At 31.4% G+C, this 25,673-nt stretch overlaps 1 protein-coding gene across 14 annotated transcripts in view; it reads left to right on the forward strand.

The window, feature by feature from the left end:
* LOC139520728 (exocyst complex component 4-like) overlaps positions 1 to 25,673 on the forward strand; it is a 45,488-nt gene that overhangs the window by 7,361 nt on the left and 12,454 nt on the right. For 3 of the 14 annotated variants that reach the window (XM_071313646.1, XM_071313635.1, XM_071313638.1), the window contains exons 6-19: positions 138 to 226; positions 753 to 829; positions 1,424 to 1,571; positions 4,230 to 4,384; positions 6,882 to 6,908; positions 8,933 to 9,003; positions 10,414 to 10,552; positions 11,179 to 11,205; positions 12,799 to 12,870; positions 13,745 to 13,876; positions 15,808 to 15,888; positions 18,592 to 18,679; positions 24,051 to 24,114; positions 24,870 to 24,970. In XM_071313646.1, the coding sequence (XP_071169747.1) occupies positions 138 to 226; positions 753 to 829; positions 1,424 to 1,571; positions 4,230 to 4,384; positions 6,882 to 6,908; positions 8,933 to 9,003; positions 10,414 to 10,552; positions 11,179 to 11,205; positions 12,799 to 12,870; positions 13,745 to 13,876; positions 15,808 to 15,888; positions 18,592 to 18,679; positions 24,051 to 24,114; positions 24,870 to 24,970 (1,271 nt within the window). Of the gene's footprint in view, positions 1 to 137; positions 227 to 752; positions 830 to 1,423; positions 1,572 to 4,229; positions 4,385 to 6,881; positions 6,909 to 8,932; positions 9,004 to 10,413; positions 10,553 to 11,178; positions 11,206 to 12,798; positions 12,871 to 13,744; positions 13,877 to 15,807; positions 15,889 to 18,591; positions 18,680 to 18,854; positions 18,889 to 24,050; positions 24,115 to 24,869; positions 24,971 to 25,673 lie in introns of all 14 variants that reach the window. The other 11 variants (XM_071313642.1, XM_071313640.1, XM_071313639.1 and 8 more) reach the window with 6 other exon arrangements.

A 25,673-nucleotide genomic window follows, 5' to 3' on the forward strand; every position in this document is an offset into this window, starting at 1 on the left:
ATGTGAAAACTCAACAGTTTATTTATTTAAAAATATCTGCTGATTCGGGTGTTTTCATAAAAAGTACAATAAAATGTCTATTGTAAATAATTTTATTTCACCAAACTTCACTTTATTTGAAAATTTCTTTCTTTCAGGGAACTTATAAAAGAGGTACCAGTAAAGTTAGATAATTTTATCATCAGTAAGCATTACTTGCACGCTACAGACCTACTTGTAAATGCAGGTAAATAAAATGTTAATTATATAGGATAAAAGAAGAACAATGGAACACTGACATTGTGTTATAAATCTCACAAGTCAATATGACTAAAAACTTGCTAAACCTTCTAACATTTCAATTAACCTGTTCTTCCAGAACCTTGTCTTTAATTGCGTCTTTTGTTATAGATGGTATGCTGACCTCTAGATGTCTTTCAGTATTTTTATTATTGCATTGCTGATTCATAGGCATATACCCCTCATTTCCTTTCATTCATAATATCCACTGAGCTTTTCATGGTAGGTTACACTTTATGTTTAATGATTATAATAAAAAAAATTAATGCTAATCTCAGGAAAAAACAAGGACAATCTAGATAAAATAAAAACTGGTTTAATGACGATGGATGGTTGTTGATTGTCCAGGGGGAAATTAAATGCATAACCAGAACAAGAACAGTTTTTGCACCATTTATTAAATAATGAAAAATGTGTTGGTTATAATTTCAAGATATGTTTCATCTAATGGAAATATTGATCAATGTTTTAAGTTGCTAAATTAGAGAAGCCATTAGCTGGGATTGACGCCCTCAGAGATCTGAAAGCTGAACTGATTGCTCGTAATGAAGTAAGTTTATAAATATCTTATGCTAATGATATTATTACCTTAAAATTGAAGAAACAAGATAAGTAAATTACTTGCCCAACTCAAACTTCATTGTTAGGGTAAACTTATGCTACATTCAAGGGTATACTGCTCAATCTCTTTCTGTACAGCCATTAAATTTTTGCCACATTTTTGTAAGGAACTAGGAATCAGAATATCCTAGAATTTGTAATTGAGTTTCATGAGAGGATTCTATGTTTATCACATCAATCACCTTTCATTTTCTGTTTTACTGAATGCTTATTACAGAGTATCCTAAGAAATTATTTAAAAAAGAAAAAAAGAAAAACTGATTATATATATCTTTTCTGGGCCTTTCATACCTGACCAGGTGGTATGGGCTTTGCTCAATATTGAAGGCTGTAAGGGACCTATAGTGGTTAATTTCTGTGTCATTTAGTTGCTTGTGGAGAGTTGTCTCATTGGCAATCATACCACATGACATCTTTTTTATTTATAGTACATATAGTGGAAATTTACTTTATAGCAAAGAATCTCATGAAAAATGGTCTTATTTCTTTACCCTTTGATAATTACAAATTTCTTAATCTTCAGCAACTTCATGAGACTTTGATAGAGGAATTGAACAAACAGATTTATGCAGCAGTTCCTGATCAGTCTGTTTCATTAAAACGTTCTTCATCATACAGAAGAGGAAGTAATCTAACAAAGCAGTTGTCTGACCCAGAATGCAAACAGACAAGTAAGTAGAGCAATAAGTGTCATTTTTATACGACCGCAAAATTTGAAAAATTTTTCGTCGTATATTGCTATCACGTTGGCGTCGTCGTCGTCGTCGTCGTCGTCCGAATACTTTTAGTTTTCGCACTCTAACTTTAGTAAAAGTGAATGGAAATCTATGAAATTTTAACACAAGGTTTATGACCACAAAAGGAAGGTTGGTATTGATTTTGGGAGTTTTGGTCCCAACATTTTAGGAATTAGGGGCCAAAAAGGGCCCAAATAAGCATTTTCTTGGTTTTCGCACTATAACTTTAGTTTAAGTTAATAGAAATCTATGAAATTTTGACACAAGGTTTATGACCACAAAAGAACGGTTGGGATTGATTTTGGGAGTTTAGGTTTCAACAGTTTAGGAATTAGGGGCCAAAAAAGGGCCCAAATAAGCATTATTCTTGGTTTTCGCACAATAACTTTAGTTTAAGTAAATAGAAATCTATGAAATTTAAACACAATGTTAATGACTACAAAAGGAAGGTTGGTATTGATTTTGGGAGTTTAGGTCCCAACAGTTTAGGAATTAGGGGCCAAAAAGGGACCCAAATAAGCATTTTTCTTGGTTTTCGCACCATAACGTTAGTATAAGTTAATAGAAATCTATTAAATTTAAATAACAAGGTTTATGACCATAAAAGGAAGGTTGGTATTGATTTTGGGAGTTTTGGTCCCAACAGAATAAGGGGCCCAAAGGGTCCAAAATTAAACTTTGTTTGATTTCATCAAAATTGAATAATTGGGGTTCTTTGATATGCCGAATCTAACTGTCATGACTGTGTATGTAGATTCTTAACTTTTGGTCCCGTTTTCAAATTGGTCTACATTAAGGTCCAAAGGGTCCAAAATTAAACTTAGTTTGATTTTGACAAAAAATGAATCAGTTAGGTTCTTTGATATGCTGAATCTAAAAATGTACTTAGATTCTTGATTATTGGCCCCGTTTTCAATTTGGTCCAAATCGGGGTCCAAAATTAAACTTTGTTTGATTTCATCAAAAATTGAATAAATGGGGTTCTTTGATATACCAAATCTAACTGTGTATGTAGATTCTTCATTTTTGGTCCTGTTTTCAAATTGGTCTACACTAAAGTCCAAAGGGTCCAAAATTAAACTTAGTCTGATTTCAACAAAAATTGAAATCTTGGGGTTCTTTGATATATGCTGAATCCAAAAATGTACTTAGATTTTTTTATTATGGGCCCAGTTTTCAAGTTGGTCTAAATCAGGATCTAAAATTATTATATTAAGTGTTGTGCAATAGCACGTCTTTTCAATTGCACAGTATTGCGCAATGGCAAGAAATATCTAATTGCACAATATTGTGAAATAGCAAAATTTTTTTTAATTAGAGTTATCTTTCTTTGTCCAGAATAGTAAGCAAGAAATATCTAATTGCAAAATATTGTGCAATAGCAAGATTTTTTTTTTAATTGGAGTTATCTTTCTTTGTCCAGAATCAACTTAAATCTTTGTTATATACAATATACAATGTATATTCACTTTTTACTACCAACTGATAAATTATAATAAATAACATTCAGTGATAACAAGCAGTTTTTTTTACATCTTAATATTTTATGATGTATTTAAATGAGTAGTTATTGTTGCAAACTCCATAAGAAATTTTAATTGAGATTAGTTTTGGAATAAGGGAAAGGGGGATGTGATTAAAAAAATTGGGTTCAATTTTTCTCATTTGAAATTTCATAAATAAAAAAGAAAATTTCTTCAAACATTTTTATGCCCCACCTACGATAGTAGAGGGGCATTATGTTTTCTGGTCTGTGCGTCCGTCCCTCCGTCCGTCTGTCCGTTCGTTCGTTCTTCCGTCCGTCTGTCCCGCTTCAGGTTAAAGTTTTTGGTCAAGGTAGTTTTTGATGAAGTTTAAGTCCAATCGACTTCAAACTTGGTACACATGTCCCCTATGATATGATCTTTCTAATTTTAATGCCAAATTAGAGTTTTTACCCCAATTTCACGGTCCACTGAACATGGAAAATGATAGTGCAAGTGGGGCATTCGTGTACTGAGGACACATTCTTGTTTTGAGAGGATTAATATTCAACAGCATAGTGAATTGCTCTAAGAGAAAACAAAAATTTTAAGTTCATTAGAACACATTCATTCTGTGTCAGAAACCTATGCTGTGTCAACTATTTAATCACATTCCAAATTTAGAGCTGAATCCAGCTTGAATGTTGTGTCCATACTTGCCCCAACCGTTCAGGGTTCAACCTCTGCGGTCGTATAAAGCTACGCCCTGCGGAGCATCTGGTTTAACAATGATATCAAATATGTAAAATAAAAAAAATCCTATTTTATTTTTATACACTACAGTGCAGTAAGTCATGCAACAGTGATTGCTTTATGCAAATCTGACTAACAATCCTAGATAGAAGTGATAAATTTTACAAGGATTAAACAAATGGAAATTGTTCCGAAAACTACATTTTCTAACAAGATGAATTTGATTGATTTATGAATTATTTAGAGCATAGCTCAAATATAGAAGAAATAGAGAAATAGCTCTATATCAAATCACTGCAATAGAAAATTATCCATTGACAAGATTGATAATTTTATTCTATGATGACTTCAACATTATTGTTTGTAATATTTCTAGAGCCTACAGAATTGCTGAAACCTCCAGAAATGATGGATTTGAATAAGGAAATAAAAGAAGATTTGAATGGAAACCCAGAGGAGAATCCTGCACATTTTATTGCTGTTTTAGTTGAAGCTTTGTTTGTACTTAGAAAAATTCCAGATTCTGCTGAGGTATACAAACTTACTAAAAAAGAATAGGAAAAATAAGAAAAAAAAAACGGTAAAGGTATAAGAAAAACATACTTTGAAAAAGAATAGAGGAAAAGTAAACACAATATTAACAAAAAAAGCAAAATGAAAATATGTTTAAAAGAGTGTCAAGGTTAAGTTTTATTTCAAAGTCTTTAAGTGTGCATCATACAGTTCTTATATCTGTGGTCTTATAACCAACTCAAAATTTCTCTTTAAAAATGCGCTACTAATACAGCATTCAGGATAGTTTGCTGGAATTTTTTGTTTTAGAAATGGTGATATATAATTCATCAATAATTTCAAATAACCTTTTGTTATATGATTTGAAACAAAAAGTAAACTATCTTGATATAAGTTGAAAGATAGTGTTTTTAAAATCATTTTTAGCTCACCTGGCCCGAAGGGCCAAGTGAGCTTTTTTCATCACTTGGCGTCCGGCGTCCGGCGTCTGTCGTCATCCGTCGTCCGGCGTCGTTAACTTTTACAAAAATCTTCTCCTCTGAAACTACTGGGCCAAATTTAACCAAACTTGGCCACAATCATCATTGGGGTATCTAGTTTAAAAAATGTGTCCGATGACCCGGTCAATCAACCAAGATGGTCGCCACAGCTAAAAATAGAACATAGGGGTAAAATGCAGTTTTTGGCTTATAACTCAAAAACCAAAGCATTAAGAGCAAAACTGACATGGGTAAAATTGTTCATCAGGTCAAGATCTATCTGCCCTGAAATTTTCAGATGAATCGGACAACCCGTTTTTGGGTTGCTGCCCCTGAATTGGTAATTTTAAGGCAATTTTGCTGTTTTTGGTTATTATCTTGAATATTATTATAGATAGAGATAAACTGTAAACAGCAATAATGTTCAGCAAAGTAAGATTTACAAATAAGTCAACATGACCGAAATGGTCAGTTGACCCCTTTAGGAGTTATTGCCCTTTATAGTCAATTTTTAACCATTTTTCGTAAATCTTAGTAATCTTTTACAAAAATCTTCTCCTCTGAAACTACTGGGCCAAATTATTCCAAACTTGGCCACAATCATCATTGGGGTATCTAGTTTAAAAAATGTGTCCGATGACCCGGCCAACCAACCAAGATGGCCGCCACAGCTAAAAATAGAACATAGGGGTAAAATGCAGTTTTTTGCTTATAACTCAAAAACCAAAACATTTAGAGCAAATCTGACAAGGGGTAAAATTGTTTATCAGGTCAAGATCTATCTGCCCTGAAATTTTCAGATGAATCGGACAACCCGTTTTTGGGTTGCTGCCCCTGAATTGGTAATTTTAAGGCAATTTTGCTGTTTTTGGTTATTATCTTGAATATTATTATAGATAGAGATAAACTGTAAACAGCAATAATGTTCAGCAAAGTAAGATTTACAAATAAGTCAACATGACCGAAATGGTCAGTTGACCCCTTTAGGAGTTATTGCCCTTTATAGTCAATTTTTAACCATTTTTCGTAAATCTTAGTAATCTTTTACAAAAATCTTCTCCTCTGAAACTACTGGGCCAAATTATTCCAAACTTGGCCACAATCATCATTGGGGTATCTAGTTTAAAAAATGTGTCCGATGACCCGGCCAACCAACCAAGATGGCCGCCACAGCTAAAAATAGAACATAGGGGTAAAATGCAGTTTTTTGCTTATAACTCAAAAACCAAAACATTTAGAGCAAATCTGACATGGGGTAAAATTGTTTATCAGGTCAAGATCTATCTGCCCTGAAATTTTCAGATGAATCGGACAACCTGTTGTTGGGTTGCTGCCCCTGAATTGATAATTTTAAGGAAATTTTGCTGTTTTGGGGTATTATCTTGAATATTATTATAGATAGAGATAAACTGTAAAAAGCAATAAATATCAGCAAAGTAAGATTAACAAATAAGTCAACATGACCGAAATGGTTAGTTGACCCCTTTAGGAGTTATTGCCCTTTATAGTCAATTTTTAACCATTTTTCGTATATCTTAGTAATCCTTTACAAAAATCTTCTCCTCTGAAACTACGTGGCCAAGTTAATTGTGGATAGAAATAATTGTAAGCAGCAAGAATGTTCAGTAAAGTAAGATGTACAAATACATCACCATCACACAATTTTGTCATGAATCCATCTGCGTCCTGTGTTTAATATTCACATAGACCAAGGTGAGCGACACAGGCTCTTTAGAGCCTCTAGTTGTCTTTACAATTAATATTATAAGATGTTTTGGTTGATGGGTTTATAAGAGAGATGTTGGAAGGTAGGCTCAATAAAGCATCTGTGGTTGGGAAAATTTAAACAAATTTAGATTTTTCAAATCAATACATGTATATGCATATTTTTTCTGAAATGCATATGGTATAAGATGGGTACAACGGATCATGGAAGAAACATATTTTAACAATTGTTTGGTCCATTTTTTGCTGTTTTTTTTTTTTTTTATCTTAACATTGTTAATAAAGTAATTAACTGTATTTTTTAAATGTAGAGGAATAAGAAAATGAAAGATCCACTGGTAAGAATTGGTTTAAGGGGTGTGTTTTTGAGCATTGCAATTTCACATCTTTTGCAAGATTTTGAAGTGTTTTTAATGTTTATAAAATTAATTTTGTTAATTATCTAGTTGATTTGTCATTCTTTGATTTAAAAAATTAAAATTCCAATTTTTAGGAATTTTTAGTTCTCAGTGTTATAGCAATGTCCATTATTTAAATATCAAGTAAAACTCTTATGACTGTCTCTCTAAATTAACTTGGATTTCGCTTATTAATGATTAAAATATTAGCTACATAAAGTAGATATTTTCAGAACAGTAGCTACTATTTAAAGAAAATATATAAAGTGAAATATTGAGTCTTCTGCATTTCACACTCTACACCCTTTTACACTATGTAGATTGTATAAATTATATTTCCTATTTTATACACAGTAGTACATGTAACTGATTAAATGAAAATTATTTATTACTTAAAAACTTTGTTAGTGATGAATACTAATATTGTATAAACATACTGGTGAAATATCATGATTTATCTGCGAGAGAAATCTAGCATTTATATGAGTGAAGTTACTAAATTTAATTCATGTTTTAATGTAAGTAACAAGCCCATATATCAAGGGCAACATACAGTCACCATAACACTGAAATGTAGAAAAAATAACTCTCATTTGATTCCTGTTGTATAATACTTGTTTAAATTTATTTGACATACATGTAGGAACACATTAAATTCACTCATGAACTATACACACTAAGGATTTATTGAGTCGTTTGGTGAATCATATTTGTTTCTAGTTTCGGTTACATAGGTAACTGTGCCGTAAATGATAAAATTCCAATTTCATATTATTTCAGAAATACAGATTTGTCTAGGTTGAATAATATATTAAAAAATATAGTGAAACCATTTCTTGCATATATTTGTTTGGTTGAGCAGTTCATGTTTACAAATAAGGTGATATGAAAATATTATGTTTTTATCTGCCTTGTACTAGTTTCAGAATGTTTTGCTAGTATTTCCCATAAGAATCTGATTGATTAAACTTAATTATTCCTATATATTCGTTAGATCTTGATAAGTTAATCTAACTGTTCAACAGTTTGTACTTATCAAAGATGGACCAAAATTTTAGAATATTTTAAAATATTTCTCCTTTTACCTGTACTGGTCCTTTCTGCTGCTGACACACTTCATCTCAGTTGGTATCACCTGCCCAATAGCCAGCACTTCAGTTCAGTACTTTTAATTTTGTGGTACATTTTATTGTCTTTCTAACACTGAGTAGCGGTACCTGTTTTCATTATCATTTAAAATTCAAGTCAATAACTCATTGGGGAAAAACCCCCTTAAATTAGAAAAGTTTGCAGGTCTATAACCCAAGTTTTGCCCCTTCACAATAATAATCATGAATATTTCCCTCAAGATACAGTTTGATGTTATCTTCAATGCATGTGATCAACTGCTCATCATGTAAATCTATTACATGTATTACAAGTGAAAGGTTGAAAGTATAAATCAAATTAAGTGCATTAAAAATACTCTTACCTTATGAAAATACACTTAATTGTCAGGCACACTAGAATGTAAAAAAATAGATTTGGATATGGAAGCTTCTGTCATATTGAAATTTTACAATTGATAGTGTTTTATTGAGCATTTTGTTTTGCTAGCCTAGATTATGAATAGTATGCTAACTTTTAAGTACCACAAAGTTATCCCCTGAAGACAAATGTTTTGGGAACATGATTTGTTATGAACATAGTTTTCCAAATTACAACACTACTTATTTACCTTCTTTTCATCCATCCTCATCTGAGTTGAAAAGGGATGTATAGAGTACCCTTGCTGATGATAAAAAGATATGTAACATCATATTTTTACACATTGTTTTGTTTTGGCGGTGGCCATTTATAATGATGACTGTTGTCCTGTCTAGAAGAGATTAGTTTCTATTTGCTGGTAAAAATTATCAGAAATGAATAATCAATATGTGTTGACTTATTTTGTTAAGATCATAATACTTACATTTATATGACAGGGTATAAAGTCAAAGATAGAACCAGAATTATCTGCAATTGTAGCCAGAACATCTCAACAGGTTGTAGACAGGTTAGTTACAATAGTTTTTAGAAGATTTTAGAGCAGTGTTAAAAAAATATCTGTCAAATATCAAAACTTGGTGGGAAAACTAAAATTGTGATTTGTAAATAATGATTAATATTTGAAATTAGTACAATTGATGTTTGATGTTTGACCCCTATAAAAATGAAGTCATATGTATATACTGTGGATTATTTTCGTGGATATCAGTAATTGTGAATTGATGAAAACTTTGATATTTGATTTTGTGGTTATGTTTATCTGAAGCCTATATAGAGAATTTGTAATTCATTAGACATTTGAATTTATGGTTTTCATTTTAATACCAACGAAATCCCCTTAAATTGGTATCTGACAAATTACGAATCCACAGTATTCATCAAATCATTTTCAGGGTTTATTTAGACTAGTTTCAATTTGCATATGGTGTTGTCCCAACTCCATTTATTAAATGATTGGATATGCTTAAGTATAAGAAAAATGTTAGAGAAGCCTACATTTTTTATTGTATGTTTGGATTGACAGGTTTGTGATTAAATTACTATTCTAGACCATTGCACTTTATATTATATAGCTCTAGAAGTCTGTGGTAAGAATTTATAGAGAACAGGGATGAAATAGTCCATTTTTATATTACCAACTTTTGATTATGGAATTAATATTTTTTCGACATGTTACCTTCTCTATGGTAGGACATTCTGGTTCTAGGTCAAGCAAGAGCAATGTAAACAAGTCGAATAATTGTAGAAGCCAGAGTCAAAAGTCAGATATATGAAAATGGTCTATTATATCACTGAAAACTAAAAAATGGATTAGTGCCTGAAGTCTTCAGTGAACATAAAAAAGATTAGAATTATAGTATAGTCAACATTTTTACTCTAACAGGCCTCAGATCACAATTAATTCCCTTTGTATGAGGTCTAGGAATATAGTTCCCAATTATTATATAGGGTATTTCTTCGCAAGTAATCTGTCTACTGTTTTCTTTGAAATGTTTACTATGTAAGTGGTCCTACCAGTTGTATATATATTGAAATAAGTAAAAGATGTGCCAGGAAAAAAAATATTGTTGAAAGTGAAAGTAGTGATTTGGGCAAAATGAAAGTAGGGTAGAAATTAGCCTTCGTCATTTATTCAAGATTCAAATCCTACCATTGGCATGCTAATAGGGCCCTCAAAAGAAAAAGCACTGATGGATTGTCGTGGACCAAGCATATTTTATTAGAATAATAATGGTCTATAAGCAGTTAAATTTTTTTCATGTTTGCAGCGGTGCAAATTTTTTAATTCAATTTAACTTTAACTAAAAAATGCATTGTAGCCAAGGGGAAGAATAATTGTGTTCTGAGGCCAACAAAATATATTATGTAATAATTTCTAACTAAAAGTTAACTTGTGCTGTATATCTTTTCCTTGCAGTTATGCACAACAAGGAGAGTCTTTATCTAGCCAGAATCAACCAAGATTTTTATTGGAACTTCTAGAAAATGTATTTCACCAATTCAGAAATGTTGCCAGAATGCACAAGATTGTACTTCGTAACTTACAGAGAATTATAGTATGTATAGTTTTTTCTAACATTTATTTATTCCTTTATTTCCTTTATTTGATAAAATCAGTGATTTCTCTTAATTGTCAGCTATTTCTTTGTTTTGGCCAAATATTTGTTGCAGCTTTTAATGTCACTTTTTTTAACCAAAAAAAATACAGTAATATACATTTGATTTCTTCATTCTACATGTCTTTTGTCATCATTTTCATCTGTTTCATCTTTTTTCATCTATTTATCTTGACTGTCCCAAATCAGATGAAAAGAACTCTTCAGATATATTATTATCCAAATATTGAAATAAGTATTAACTAATGATTGAGAATTTTCTTCACTACGAATACATTTATAAAAAATACATTGGTTGGCAATTTTTATGTATTCTTCTCTAAAAAGTAAGATTTCTGGCACTATGGGGATAAGTATTATGTTTAAAACATGATATGTTATAACCAGGGTTCTAAAAAAATATTTGAAGCAGTATAGTACAGGCATATAACTTAATGTTAGGAAACAGTGAACTTAGTGTTGTTTTAGCCAATCTTTTTATAAATGAGAACTCAAAAGTAGATTTCCACACTCGCTAGGCTGACATGAATGTTATGTTATGACACAATTGGTATTTACTATTTAAGCCGACACCTGAGGAGACAGTCGATGAGGTGTGTATTGGGATCTTGCTGTTTGTATTATGATTTGTATCCTTACATGTTGTTTTTGTTTTCTTGTTTATTTACTTTCTACCTGTTTGAATACAGTTGTTATTCATCAATATTTACATTTACTCATACCCTTGTTTTTTTTATAAAATAGACTCTGTTTTGATAATAATGTTGTCTTTCTGGTTACAATTGACAATGGATATGGATTCTCAAATGAATCCTCCTTTTTTGTTTTAACTGGAGTATAGTTTATGTGGAAACATGGAACTCTAGTACCAAAAACAAGGAAACATAAAATTCAGTCAGGGTCAAACAAAGGGGTGGTTCTATTAACCAGAAATATGGCATTTTTTCTTCTCACCTATTTTACAATCAGCAACTGAACAAAAAATGTATTCAACAATTTTAGCTTTCACTGGGCAATAAGGATCCTTAAACTTACTGACTGTATAGTTATGTATGCTTTTTCAGCCTATGTTGTTTCGTTTTGTTCTTTAAAAGCAGTATATTTTTGCATGATGAATTATTATATTTTGTGTTTAATTTAATTGATGGGACCATTAAAAACTTTATCCTTTTATATTTTTTCTTCTCACTTAAAACATATTCATGTCTTTGTAAAACACACTAAATTGTGATAATCATGTATAAAAGTGCATGTTTGAACAATGCATGTCACTTGTATTCGTGTGTACAGAATGGACACATTTTTGGAAATATTTCATGTGTCTAGAAATGTTGTTTCATCACTATGTTTATTACCAGTATGAAATTTTATTTTAAATATTCCTAGAATTAGTTTGCCATTTGCATCTTGCTCAATTTTGATCAAATTGACATTTGGCAATGTAGGCTCAATGCTTTCAATGCTTTGTTTATTATTTAGTGTCACACCAAATTAACATTTTCTGGGCAAACAATTAAGGTCAATAATCATTTTCATATTCATTGCTCTTCAACATCTTGTTTACAATTTTTTTCAAAGACATATAAAAGACCTTATATGAAACTTTTGTTGCTTTTTTCACAGAAACTTTCTGAATTTTGGTGTAAGCATGCTTTACCTTCTGATATTTTTCAGAATCATCCCTCATAAAGTTCTTAGGCCTGTTTACAAGGGTTGGTTATGGTCAATCTACTAGAATGTCTTTAATATAACTGCATTTTTTAGCTTTCACTAAAGCTTGCAAGAAACACTTTATAGGAACTTTCATTAGAAAATAAAGAACATTATTTTTATTTTTGTATATATTCTCTGACCTATAAATTTAAAATGCAACAAGAATAGATGAATTGAGCATGTATAAAAAATTAAAAAAGACTGGTGCAATAAATTGACTACATATCCAACAGTCAACCATCTCAATAATAAATATTTCACACTAATTGTCAAAGGACATGTTTTTCTTTCTTTATAACTTTATATTTGTTTAAAGCATCTATCTTGCTGTTAGACATACAAACTTTCCTGCCACAATTCATCAAGTATGGACAAAACAATCACAAACTTCTTTATAATACAGTACACTTATGAGGTTTTAAATTTTGTTGAGCTTGATTGAGAAACTTTACACAAACATTTATTTTACGTAGGTGTCTGGTGTACCAGTAAGAAACGAATTGTTATATGATATGAATGATGTTTGGTCAAAGATACAAGCAGTTGTAAGTATTGACATTGAAATTAATTATGAATAGACAATATAGCATCTTCTTGTCTTGTTTTTAAGATAAGATTTCAAAGTCTTTTTTTTTCAAATATATGCTATTGTAATTAGTAGTGGTTCAATTCGTGGATTGTGGACACCATGCATTTTTGTGGATATGTGATTATGTGGTTCTGCCAAGATCTGGATACAACTTTATAGAAATTTGTATTTTATTGAACATTTAAATTCGTAGTTCACCTGTACCCATAAAACTCGTGTAAAATTAATCACCAAATCAACTGTGTATTATTTGTTTGATTTTTTAACTGAATTTATGAAGTAAAAATCTGTTATTGATTTGGGGGTGTACGGCAGCTGGCTGGGCGGGCAGGCGGCGGGCGGCAGCCAAGTGTTTTTTACTCATAAACTATTAAACCAAAGCTTTTAGAATTTTAATATGTTGTTACTGACAACAAAATGGAGGTCAAATTCAATAATGACGATTTTGACTTTTACCGTTATTGTTCTTGAAATATTGAAAAATGACATTTGCAGTCTTGTCCAGGCATTTGCTAATGAACCTTTCAATCAAAGCTTTTCAAATTTAAATATGTAGTTACTGATGACAAAATGGAGGTCAATTTCAATGGCGATTTTCACTTTTCCTGTTCAGTAGTTATGGTTCTTGAAAGATTGAAAAATGGTGTTTCAAGTCATGTCGCTGCATTTACTAATGAACCATTCAACCAAAGCTTTTCAAATTTTAAAATGTTATTACTTTTACTATGTAGGAGTTTTGGTCCTTGTGATATTGACAAATGCCAGGACACAAATAAATGTTAAAAAGTCCAGTTTAATGTCATTCTGACAGGTCTTGTTTCTATTGACAGCTAGAATTAGTTCTAAGAGAATATTTAGATGTACAGACATCATCCAGACAAAGAGCTCCCACAAGTTTTGATGAACCAAGTACAGACATAAACTCTTACTTTAGTAAGAAAAAGCCAACCAAATCAAAAAAGGTAATATCAGAAGACTAACTAGTAATATATAATGTTTATGGGGACCGGTATGAATTAAGAGAATCCTTATAATTGAACCTTGATAGCAGGCAGAGAATATTTTTTTAATGAACCTAAACTGTTAGTTACATGGCTATTCAACACTGGTATACATTCAATATTAATGGTAACAGAATAATCTCCATGTCTATGCAGGTACTCAGAAAGTATTAAAAAAATAAGAAGGATATGTCAGGTTTCAATATGCACCTAGTGCACCAAGATAACTAATAATGTGTACTTGTGTACATACTTAACAAGCCTTACTTCTTGACAAAAGGAGCAATCCCCCATCCATAATATGAAGAATATAATTGTATAAAAATGAATTTTGAATAACATTTTGCTGAATATTTTAACTAAAATAAAACCTCTAAGTATAAATCATTTACTTTACGTATACAAATTTACAAAGATTTAAGGTAGTCTTTGTATAAGATAATATATAAAAAGACCATTTTGATATAACATATTAATCAATTTTTTTCACAGTAATCAGTTTTGTTTTTTGTTAATTTTCTGATTTTCATCATTTATATTGTGACAAATTTTGCATTACTTATATTCTGTTTGTATTGTCTCATTGTGATTAATTATTGCCCTATATTTGTTTACAATAGTTTTATTTTCCATTTGAAATGTAGTTTACATTTCTTCTAGAATTATGTATAACTTAAAGTCTAAACAATTATTCTGTTTGTAGCACCATGGAAAGAGTGAAAAGGTCAAATATTCAAAGATTTTATAAATATGCTTTCAAATTATCTCCCTTAGTAGTATAAATCTCACAGTTTAACAATAATTGGCATAAAGCTTCACTAATTTTCATACTATTCATATACTGATATATAGACATAACAAGCAGAACATGGAGTCCATTCGATAGATTATCAGTAGGAGTGAAGGATTATCTTTCAGAATAAACAAGAAACCATAACAAAAAATACCTACAAATAACCCACTACTGTAAATTCAGAAATTAATGCATGCATTTTATATTGCAATATTTTGAAAATGGACAAAAATGTCTGATTTACAGGAAAAGCTGATACAGTTATATATATATTTTTGATATCAGGATAAGAGGACTCTTTTTATCAATGCATTTCTTACTGTTTTAAAGTCTTGTTCTGGCAGAATACAATTTGTTTACATGAAACAAAACATAAGAATAGCTTTGATTCTGTGTCTTTATGGAAAGAAAACTAAGTGAATATAAAAACAATCTAGTTTTTCAGTTTTATATGAAAATTAATTCTGTTGTTTCAAGGAGTTTGAGTAAGTTTTAACAATTAGATATGCTTTATTTTACAATATATATTTTGTTCGAAAAGGAGAGAAAAACAAATAGCTTCTTAATATCCTTGCATTAGAATAAAAGAATACAGACAATTTATTGAATTACTTGTTCATTGTCCTTGACCTCATTTCTGTGGCAACTGCTTTAATCTTTTTGAATCTATTGCTGTAAATACATTAGTGGCACATCTCCATTTATCCAGATTGGGAGTGTACAATTATTTCACTGAAGTGTGTCTGTACCCTCAAAGCTCTCGAAGGGTGCTCTGGTTAACAGAGGGATCTACATATATACATTATATACACTGGATTGGTAGAATATCTTAATATCTTGATAAAGCACATTAGCATATAGAACTAGATCTACATGTTTATAAAAATGAAAATTAGATATTTTTCCATTAACTTATTTTACCTGCTATCATTATGTTTATTACATTTGTGTATTTGACTTCCTGTTCAGATTCATATGGAATAACCATGCATTATTTGTCAGCAGATGTTAAGCAAGAAACAGTAAATAACTAGACCTGACCTGGTTCCAGTGACACTAGAGAATTTCTATATACTTATACTTGTTGTTTTGGTTATAGATATCATTGTTTAGATTTGATGCTTCTATCCATGCTATGAGTACCAACAGCTATGTGGATGATAACATGACTTTTGATACAGTAAGTATTGATAAGACTTTTATTTCACTTTTTTTGGTAAATTGTACAACAGTATAAATGTATGCTACTTTCCGAACACAAAAGTCACAGAAAACACATCTGTATGCTGATAAAGTAACAAAGGTGATAATGATTTTTAAAAAAGCTTGAATTTCAGAGTTCATGAAACTTAAGTTTGTATGTAGATGTTTATCTGAAGTTTCCATCTGGCATATGCTAGTTGACTGTGATTTCCTTTTCATGTTTCAGTTACTTACTAGTACCAAACCATCTGCTAGTATATCAATATAAATTAAACCATTGGAAAACTCCCTATGTAGTTTGAAACAAAAAACAATTAAAACTTGCATTCTTAAAAGCAAGATTACTTTAGGAATAGATGAGAAACATATTTCACAGAATTTATGTTCAAATTCCAATTTTTATACGACCGCAAAAATTGAAATTTTTTGGTCGTATATTGGTATCACGTTGGCATCATCTTTGTTGTCATCGTCCGAAGACATTTGGTTTTTGCACTATAACTTTAGTTTAAGTAAATAGAAATCAAGGAATTTAAACACAAGGTTTATGACCACTATAGGAAGGTTTGGATTGATTTTGGGAGTTGAGGTCCCAACAGTTTAGGAATTAGGGACCAAAAATGGGCCCAAAAAAGCATTTTTCTTGGTTTTCGCACCATAACTTTAGTATAAGTATGTTCTTCTCATATATGTTATGATGGTATGATACTAAACCCCTAACGGGACGGATTGTGCCTGATGTTCATATGATGAAATCATAATCTTTCAGTCAGTTTAATTGAAGTCTGGAGCTGGCATGTCAGTTAACTGCTAGTAGTCTGTTGTTATTTATGTATTATTGTCATTTTGTTTATTTTCTTTAGTTACATTTTCTGACATCAGACTCAGATTTCTCTTGAACTGAATTTAAATGTGCGTATTGTTATGCGTTTACTTTACTACATTGGTTAGAGGTATAGGAGGAGGGTTGAGATCTCACAAACATGTTTAACCCCGCCGCATTTTTGCGCCTGACCCAAGTCAGGAGCCTCTGGCCTTTGTTAGTCTTGTATTATTTTAATTTTAGTTTCTTGTGTACAATTTGGAAATTAGTATGGCGTTCATTATCACTGGACTAGTATATATTTGTTTAGGGGCCAGCTGAAGGACGCCTCCGGGTGCGGGAATTTCTCGCTACATTGAAGACCTGTTGGTGACTCTCTGCTGTTGTTTTTTATTTGGTCGGGTTGTTGTCTCTTTGACACATTCCCCATTTCCATTCTCAATTTTAAATAGAAATCTATGAAATTTAAACACAAGGTTTATGACCACAAAAGGAAGGTTGGGATTGATTTTGGGAGTTTTGGTCCCAACAGTTTAGGAATAAGGGGCCCAAAGGGTCCAAAATTAAACTTTGTTTGATTTCATCAAAAATTGAATAATTGGGGTTCTTTAATATGCTGAATCTTACTGTGTATGTAGATTTATTATTTTTGGTTCCGTTTTCAAAATTGGTCTACATTAAGGTCCCAAAGGGTCCAAAATAAAACTAAGTTTGATTTTAACAAAAATTGAATCCTTGGGGTTCTTTGATATGCTGAATCTAAACATGTACTTAGATTTTTAATTATTTGCCAAGTTTTCAAGTTTGTCCAAATCGGGGTCCAAAATTAAACTTTGTTTGATTTCAACAAAAATTGAATTCTTGGGGTTCTTTGATATGCTGAATCTAAACATGTACTGAGATTTTTTATTATGGGCCCAGTTTTCAAGTTGGTCCAAATCGTGGTCCAAAATTACACTTTGTTTGATTTCAAAATAATTGAATCCTTGGGGTTCTTTGATATGCTGAATCTAAACATGTACTGAGATTTTTTATTATGGGCCCAGTTTTCAAGTTGGTCCAAATCGTGGTCCAAAATTAAACTTTGTTTGATATCAACAAAAATTAAACCCTTGGGGTTCTTTGATATGTTGAATCTAAACATGTGTTTAGATTTTTGATTATAGGCCCAGTTTTCAAGTTGGTCTAAATTGGTGTCCAAAATTAAACTTTGTTTGATTTCAACAAAAAATGTATATATGGGGTTCTTTGATACCGTGTATTAAGATATTTGATTTTTGGGCCTGGTTATCAAATTGGTCCACATTGAGGTGTAAAGGGTCTAAAATTGAACTTTATTTGATTTCATCAAAAATTGAATTCTTGGGGTTTTTTGATATGCTGAATCTAACCATGTATTTTGATTTTGGATATTGGACCTTAATAGGTAATGTCAAATTAAAAAATTCAAAGTTTAAGTTCTTAGACCACATTCATGATGTGTCATAAACCTGTGTTGTGACAACTTTTTAATCACAATCCAAATTCAGAGCTGTATCAAGCTTGAATGTTGTGTCCATACTTGCCCCAATTGTTCAGGGTTTCGAACTCTGTGGTCATATAAGGCCGCGCCCTGCGGAGCATCTGGTTTTTAATTGTAATGAACTTCCTTCTCAGTTTAAAAATTCAAGAGCGGAAAAGTGTAAAGTGAGGCAGTGTAACCCTCAAATTGAAAACATCTCCATGTTTTAAGTACTACCACAAGAAGGATAAATGTGTTAGGTAGATTAAACTTTTTGTATGCAATATATGAGTGGAAAAAACAACAGTCAAAAAGTTTCAAACTACTCATTGTGGTTTTTTTAAAATTTATTACAGGGAAATTTATTTCATGTCAACCTTTTATCAGAAGTTGGACTTGGTAAACATCAGATGGTGTGTAAACCAAGTGTTAACAACATTACAGGTAAATATCACAGTAAATGTGTAAACCCAGTGTCAACAAGGTCATATGTAAATATCACAGGTAGAGTGTAAACAACACCACGGGTAAATATCACAGGAACAGTGTGTAACCCTGTGTAAATATCACAGGATATATTCAAACCAAGAGTAAACAACATCACAGGTAAATATCACAGGAAATGTGTAAACCCAGTGTAAACAACATCACAGGTAAATATCACTGGTCATGTGTAAACCCAGTGTAAACAACATCACAGGTAAATATCACTGGTCATGTGTAAACCCAGTGTAAACAACATCACAGGTAAATATCACTGGTCATGTGTAAACCCAGTGTAAACAACATCACAGGTAAATGTTAAAGTAAATGTGTAAACCCAGTGTAAACAACATCACAGGTAAATATCACTGGACATGTGTAAACCCAGTGTAAACAACATCACAGGTAAATGTTAAAGTAAATGTGTAAACCCAGTGTAAACAACATCACAGGTAAATATCACTGGACATGTGTAAACCCAGTGTAAACAACATCACAGGTAAATATCACTGGACATGTGTAAACCCAGTGTAAACAACATCACAGGTAAATATCACTGGTCATGTGTAAACCCAGTGTAAACAACATCACAGGTAAATGTTAAAGTAAATGTGTAAACCCAGTGTAAACAACATCACAGGTAAATATCACTGGACATGTGTAAACCCAGTGTAAACAACATCACAGGTAAATATCACTGGTCATGTGTAAACCCAGTGTAAACAACATCACAGGTAAATGTTAAAGTAAATGTGTAAACCCAGTGTAAACAACATCACAGGTAAATATCACTGGACATGTGTAAACCCAGTGTAAACAACATCACAGGTAAATATCACTGGACATGTGTAAACCCAGTGTAAACAACATCACAGGTAAATATCACTGGTTATGTGTAAACCCAGTGTAAACAACATCACAGGTAAATGTTAAAGTAAATGTGTAAACCCAGTGTAAACAACATCACAGGTAAATATCACTGGTCATGTGTTAACCCAGTGTAAACAACATCACAGGTAAATATCACTGGTCATGTGTAAACCTAGTGTAAACAACATCACAGGTAAATATCACTGGTCATGTGTTAACCCAGTGTAAACAACATCACAGGTAAATATCACTGGTCATGTGTAAACCCAGTGTAAACAACATCACAGGTAAATATCACTGGACATGTGTAAACCCAGTGTAAACAACATCACAGGTAAATATCACTGGACATGTGTTAACCCAGTGTAAACAACATCACAGGTAAATATCACTGGTCATGTGTAAACCCAGTGTAAACAACATTACAAGGCAGTTAATGATGTTTGACTTTGTGGATGTTTTGTAAAATTTATTTGTTAGATCACATGCACCTTTCCAAATCTAAAATTTCGTGTTTGTCAAGTATTAAACATATGATACTGTTAACTAAAATATACTGAGGGTTTGTAATTGAAGTCAGAGAAAAGACATTTCCTTTACTTCCCTTACATATAATATGTCTCCCTATATACTGCCTAAAACAGTCATACCTCTTTATAGAGAAACAAAGGACTTCAGGGTATTCATTCGTGACACAACTGTTAGTATGTTTTAATGCTTATATAGTTTATTCATTTATATTGATTATACAAAACATAATATACATATTACAAGGTAAAAAGCACTAATTATACTGCTGGCTTTGTTACACAAGCCGATATTTCCTGACATGTACTTTTCTGTGTAATAAATTTTAACTATTTGTCTGTTAAAGACCTGCCTGTAGAAAATTTTCCCCACTCAATGGTTGGAACCTTCTTATTTGTTCTCCCGTTTGATAAGTGGGTTGACGAACTACCGCCAGAATATTCCCCCTACTGAACGGTTTGAACCATATGATATGTTCTTCCCCTTGGTCAGTGGGATCTCATAGAACTACATGATATGATTGATGTTGGTTAAAAAAAACTTTTTTTATTTAACATTAATTTTTGTCAGTTTGTAAAAAAATTTAACTTAAGAATCATTGTATCATTTTACTGGAAATTCTATTTAAAAAAAAACATCTAAAAACATGTCTGACCTTCCTTGATATTATGTTTGGGATAAGAATCTAGAAGCTGAAATGTTAATTACTTTAATTTGATTAGACTAGCTGTCTGTAGATGTCAACAGTCATATGCATATTTCTTAGAGATAATGGTACATCTCAAAACAAAATCCAATCATTGCGGAATATAAAATATTAAGTAAATGTCTAATAATCGATACCATGAGGGAATTGTCTTTTAAAATTATGTAAACATATAGAATTTTATATAGATTTTAAAATTTTTGATGTAATCATTTAAAAGATATATCTGCCCTACCAAAAACTTCAAAAACAAATTTAATATATTTCCACAACATAGAGGTTTGCATGAGAACTGCCTTTATATGTTTGTGATCCAATGAACAGGAAGCCATCTTTATCTATAGCCAATGACAGTGGCAGACAAATTCCTAGTTCATCCCTTGTATTACAGAATGTTAGATAATTGCCTTGAATGTCCAAAACATGTAATATTGGATTGTTTATACATGTATCTGATACTATAAATGTGTTCCTTTTTGTGTACACAATATCATATGGTTTAAATGGATGGCTTCCATTCATAAAAGAATCGGCATAACCTTTATAAACATTGATCACTTTATCCTGGTCCAAATCTAAGATGAAAACTCGTCCACTACTGTCTCTTGTGTGAAGATCTGCTCTGTCTACGATGGCAATAATATTGTTATGAGAAGCAATACTATTCGGAGCAGTGAAAAGTGGATACGTTCTTTCGTGGTTCCCTTCCTCATTGAGTACAACGATTTGCCCTTGCTGATCATATTCTTTCATGCAAACTCCTAGAATGATTTTACACCTTTCTTCATTTAAATGAATGGTCACTATTCTTCCTGCTGGTACCCTTATATTTGGGGCTTCTATAGGTGTTTCTGTTCCAAAGGGTATGACTTTAAGGTTATTTTCCTCCGTTGAGAACAGCAGATCTCCTGTGTGGGTGATGGCTACATCTATATACCACACTGGTATTGTTGTAATTTCTTCAAGAGTGTTTCCTGATGTTGAAACGTGTCTTAAGATTTTAGTCCGATTGTTGCATAACCATGCTGAATTATCTGAGCAAGTAATTATTTTAAAAATCCCCGGAAAATTTGTGTAATATTGTTTTACAGCTTGAAATTCCATTTTCTGTTACCAGCTCACTAATTCTTTTTTTGTTGATTTTATGTTCAAGAAAAATTAAAACTTCATTTAGTAATTTTTGAAGTTTAAGCCTCAATATCCAAGACAGATTATTTTCAAATGAAGCAATGTTTATCACCCATTCAACAAAAATTACTACTGAGCTCATTCAGTATAATTCATAATTATAGATTATAACATTGTAACATGATATTTTCATGAAATATTGTTAAATTTAAATGTCAGTCATCTTAAGATTTTAAAAATATTTAACACTTATCCATGTTATCACAATCATCTTTACTATAAATTTGAATTATGTGTTTTCCTCTAATGATTCCTGGGGATTTAAATGTGATTTAAAATCTGTGTTATTATGATTTTTTTGGCAGCATTTAGTGAGAAAATATTTTAAATCAGCAATAAATATATTAATAGATTGTTGGCAGTAAAATCTGTAGTTTAGTTTTAAATCATCAAATACATAATTAAAGATAATTTATAGGCATGATAGATATGATATAAAATATGAATCTTTGGTTAAGGCCTGTTCTTAATTTCATATCTCAAGTATAATTAAATTAATTTATTCATAGTTTTAGAAATTTTATAGACAATTTTGTTCTCTGGCTTGATCATAAGAAGATATATCTCTGAATTAATTCACTGTGATATGAAAATGTATCTGATTTATAATATTTTTTTAGACTAATTTTTCTGGTTTCCCAATCATTTGCAGATGTGTACACTTTAATACGCCTTTGTCATATCTGCACACTCTAGAACACATTTGTATCTGCTTCTCTCCTAAATCTCTTATCATGAATTAATAAAGCTTTCTCAGAATTTTACAAAATGATGCCATTAGCACCTCTTGTATTTTTGTCTCGCCTTGAGGGAGTCAAAAAGCGACGGTGTCAATGTATTAGTTTGTGATTAGGTCTACTTTATGGTGAACCACAAGTGATAGGTCGATCAAATTTGGTATGCAGTTGTATAAGCATTGGCAAATCTCATTTCCATGGAGATTATTTGGCCCTGCCCCCACAGTCATGGTCTATTGACTTCGAAACTTTTCCTTATTTTACATGTATTAGTTTGTGATTAGGTCAGTTTATGGGGAACCGCAAGTGGTAGGTCAATGATATTTGGTATGCAGTTGTATAAGCATTGGTAATCTCATTTCCATGGAGATAATTTGGCTCCGCTCCCTTAGTCATGGTCTATTGACTTTGAAAAAGTTATCATGTATTAGTTTGTGATTAGGTCAGTTCAAGGGGAACCATTAGTGGTAGGCCAAAGTTCAGTGGTATTCAGTTGTATAAGCATTGGCACATCTCATTTCCATGGAGAATATTAGGCCTCGCCTCTCAGTCACAGTCTAATGACTTTGAAACTTATCTTAGTTTACATGTATTAGTTTGTGATTAGATCAGTTTAAGATGTACTGCTAATGTTTAGTCAATGATATATGGTATGCAAATTTATTGGCAATTGCAAGTATTGTTTCCATGGAGATTATATAGCCTCACCCCCTCTTCATGGTTCATTGTCTTTGAAACTTTTACATAGTTTACAAGTCAATGTTTGGATTAAGGTTTGGGAACGACTAATAATAAGTCAATGGTATTTGGTATGCAGATGTATAAGCATTGGCACATCTCATTTACATGGAGATTAGTTAGCCATGTAACTCAGTCATGGTTCATTGACTTTGAATATTTGCATAACTTGTGTACGATGTTAAAGTATTGCTATTTTGATTTCAACATTTGTATAATCAAAATTTACAAAAAAAGGCGAGACATATCTCTGTGATAACAGTTTATTATGAAGGGCATTATATTTTACCTCAGTACCTCTGTATGTCACACAAGAGAAAAAGTCAGACCAATTGTTATTGTTTTTAAGATGGAAGTAAGTCAAATAGGGCCAAAATAATATCAATTATTCAATGTTAGCAATGATTTATTGAAGAAAGCTGTTAAATCTCAAATGAAGTTCAAATGGAGTATTTGAAATAATGTTCTGTAACTGGAAATTGATATAGGATCAAATAACTAGATGTTGGATTGTTTCAAGATACTCAAATTCCAGGATATGATGTTTTTATAACTTTTTTTCCAGCCATATTCATGCCATTAGAAGCCTTCATTAAAGAAGTAGAAGATGCAGTAGCTTGTCAAGATGGGTAAGTAAGATAAGAGAAGAAGGAGTAGATGGTTATGTGATAAACATTGAATATGATCACTACAAAATAAAGGATCATGACAGCTAAAATACCTAGATAACCATCCAGGGCAAAAGATTAGATTGCTTTCAAAATTGCATGCATGAATAAAAATTGCATAAATTTCACTTTTAGGATATAAATAAAGATACTGTTTTGTGACCTTGGAATTAAATTACAGTACCCCTCCTTTGACCAGATTTAATGCAGGATACAAATTGTGTGTGTGTATTTTTATAGAACATTAAGTTTACAGTCATTTGTATTAAAGTTCATGCAAAACATGTTGCATTAACCTTATCCAACAAGTGTTTTCTCTACCTTCTTATTAGGGAACTACTAAACAGAAATTACAGAATGGCTTCATATTTGGTCAGTAATTTAAAAACATTCATAAGATGCAAGGTCTGAAAAGAATGACTTAGTATATTGTTATTTGCTTGATATATGTTGTAAGATGTGTATATGTATCACACCTGTCAGACACATTCTTCTAGTTAACAAATTCTTTGAATGCATCAAAATTATGAATGAACTTTTTTTCACATATTTCTCCAATACTGCTGAACTGAATTATCTGCACCCTGAATTTGTTGGTTTTTTTTTTATCTGCTAAACATCCTCTTTTTGTTTTCTCATACAATGATTTATGAGTGGGGGTATTCTTAGCAAGATAATATGCAGTGAAACTTTTTTTATTTTTTTTTATTTTATAGAACATCAAGTTTACAGTCGTTTGTAACTGAATTCATACAGAATATATTTCTTGGACAAGTTCATGCCACAGTCTCCTCAAGCATAGCTGCAGCTACTAAAGGTAAACAACTTTGTAGTTATATAGAATTGAGCATTCTAACATATCATACTTGATTCATCAATAAACAGACTAAAATACCGATTTCTATTATAAATATAAGAATGGTGTCTGAAAGTAAAACTAACAAACTTAGGTCATTCATTCATTCTTTCCAAATCATTGACAATCACATTTAGGATTGAAGGTATATGGAAGTTGTCTTTTACCTGTTTTGATAGAAAAGGTCCTCAGAACTTAAAGGGTTTTAGGATATATGTCAATTACACAACTCAATGAAATCTAATGTCATTTTTCATTTGGCCTTCACACTAAGATTGATTGTGCATTGGTGTTTGAGACTGCTATCAGCTCTCTTTAATAGCTATATCATGGCTGCCATTTTTGAACCGACCTTGCCACATTTTGCATTATGAACAAACAAAGATCCAAATACATTGAAGTGATAATTAAAAAGCTTCTTTGTTCCCTGTCTTTGTTTCCTATCACCACACATTGGTTTGGGGTATATATCATCTATAGTATATGGTATTAAACAGTTGGTTTGCTTATGTGTTGTATTGTGAAAATATAAACAAAGAAAGAAAAGTTTACAATTAAAAAATGAATACGTACCATGGTTTGAAATAAGCAAAATGATATATAATATTTTTTTTGGGGGGAAAACTAAAATTTATTTATTTTTTAGTTATCAAAATAATTTTGA

Source organism: Mytilus edulis, chromosome 4, assembly GCF_963676685.1.
Source record: "Mytilus edulis chromosome 4, xbMytEdul2.2, whole genome shotgun sequence".
In the NCBI taxonomy this organism is placed as follows: domain Eukaryota; kingdom Metazoa; phylum Mollusca; class Bivalvia; order Mytilida; family Mytilidae; genus Mytilus; species Mytilus edulis.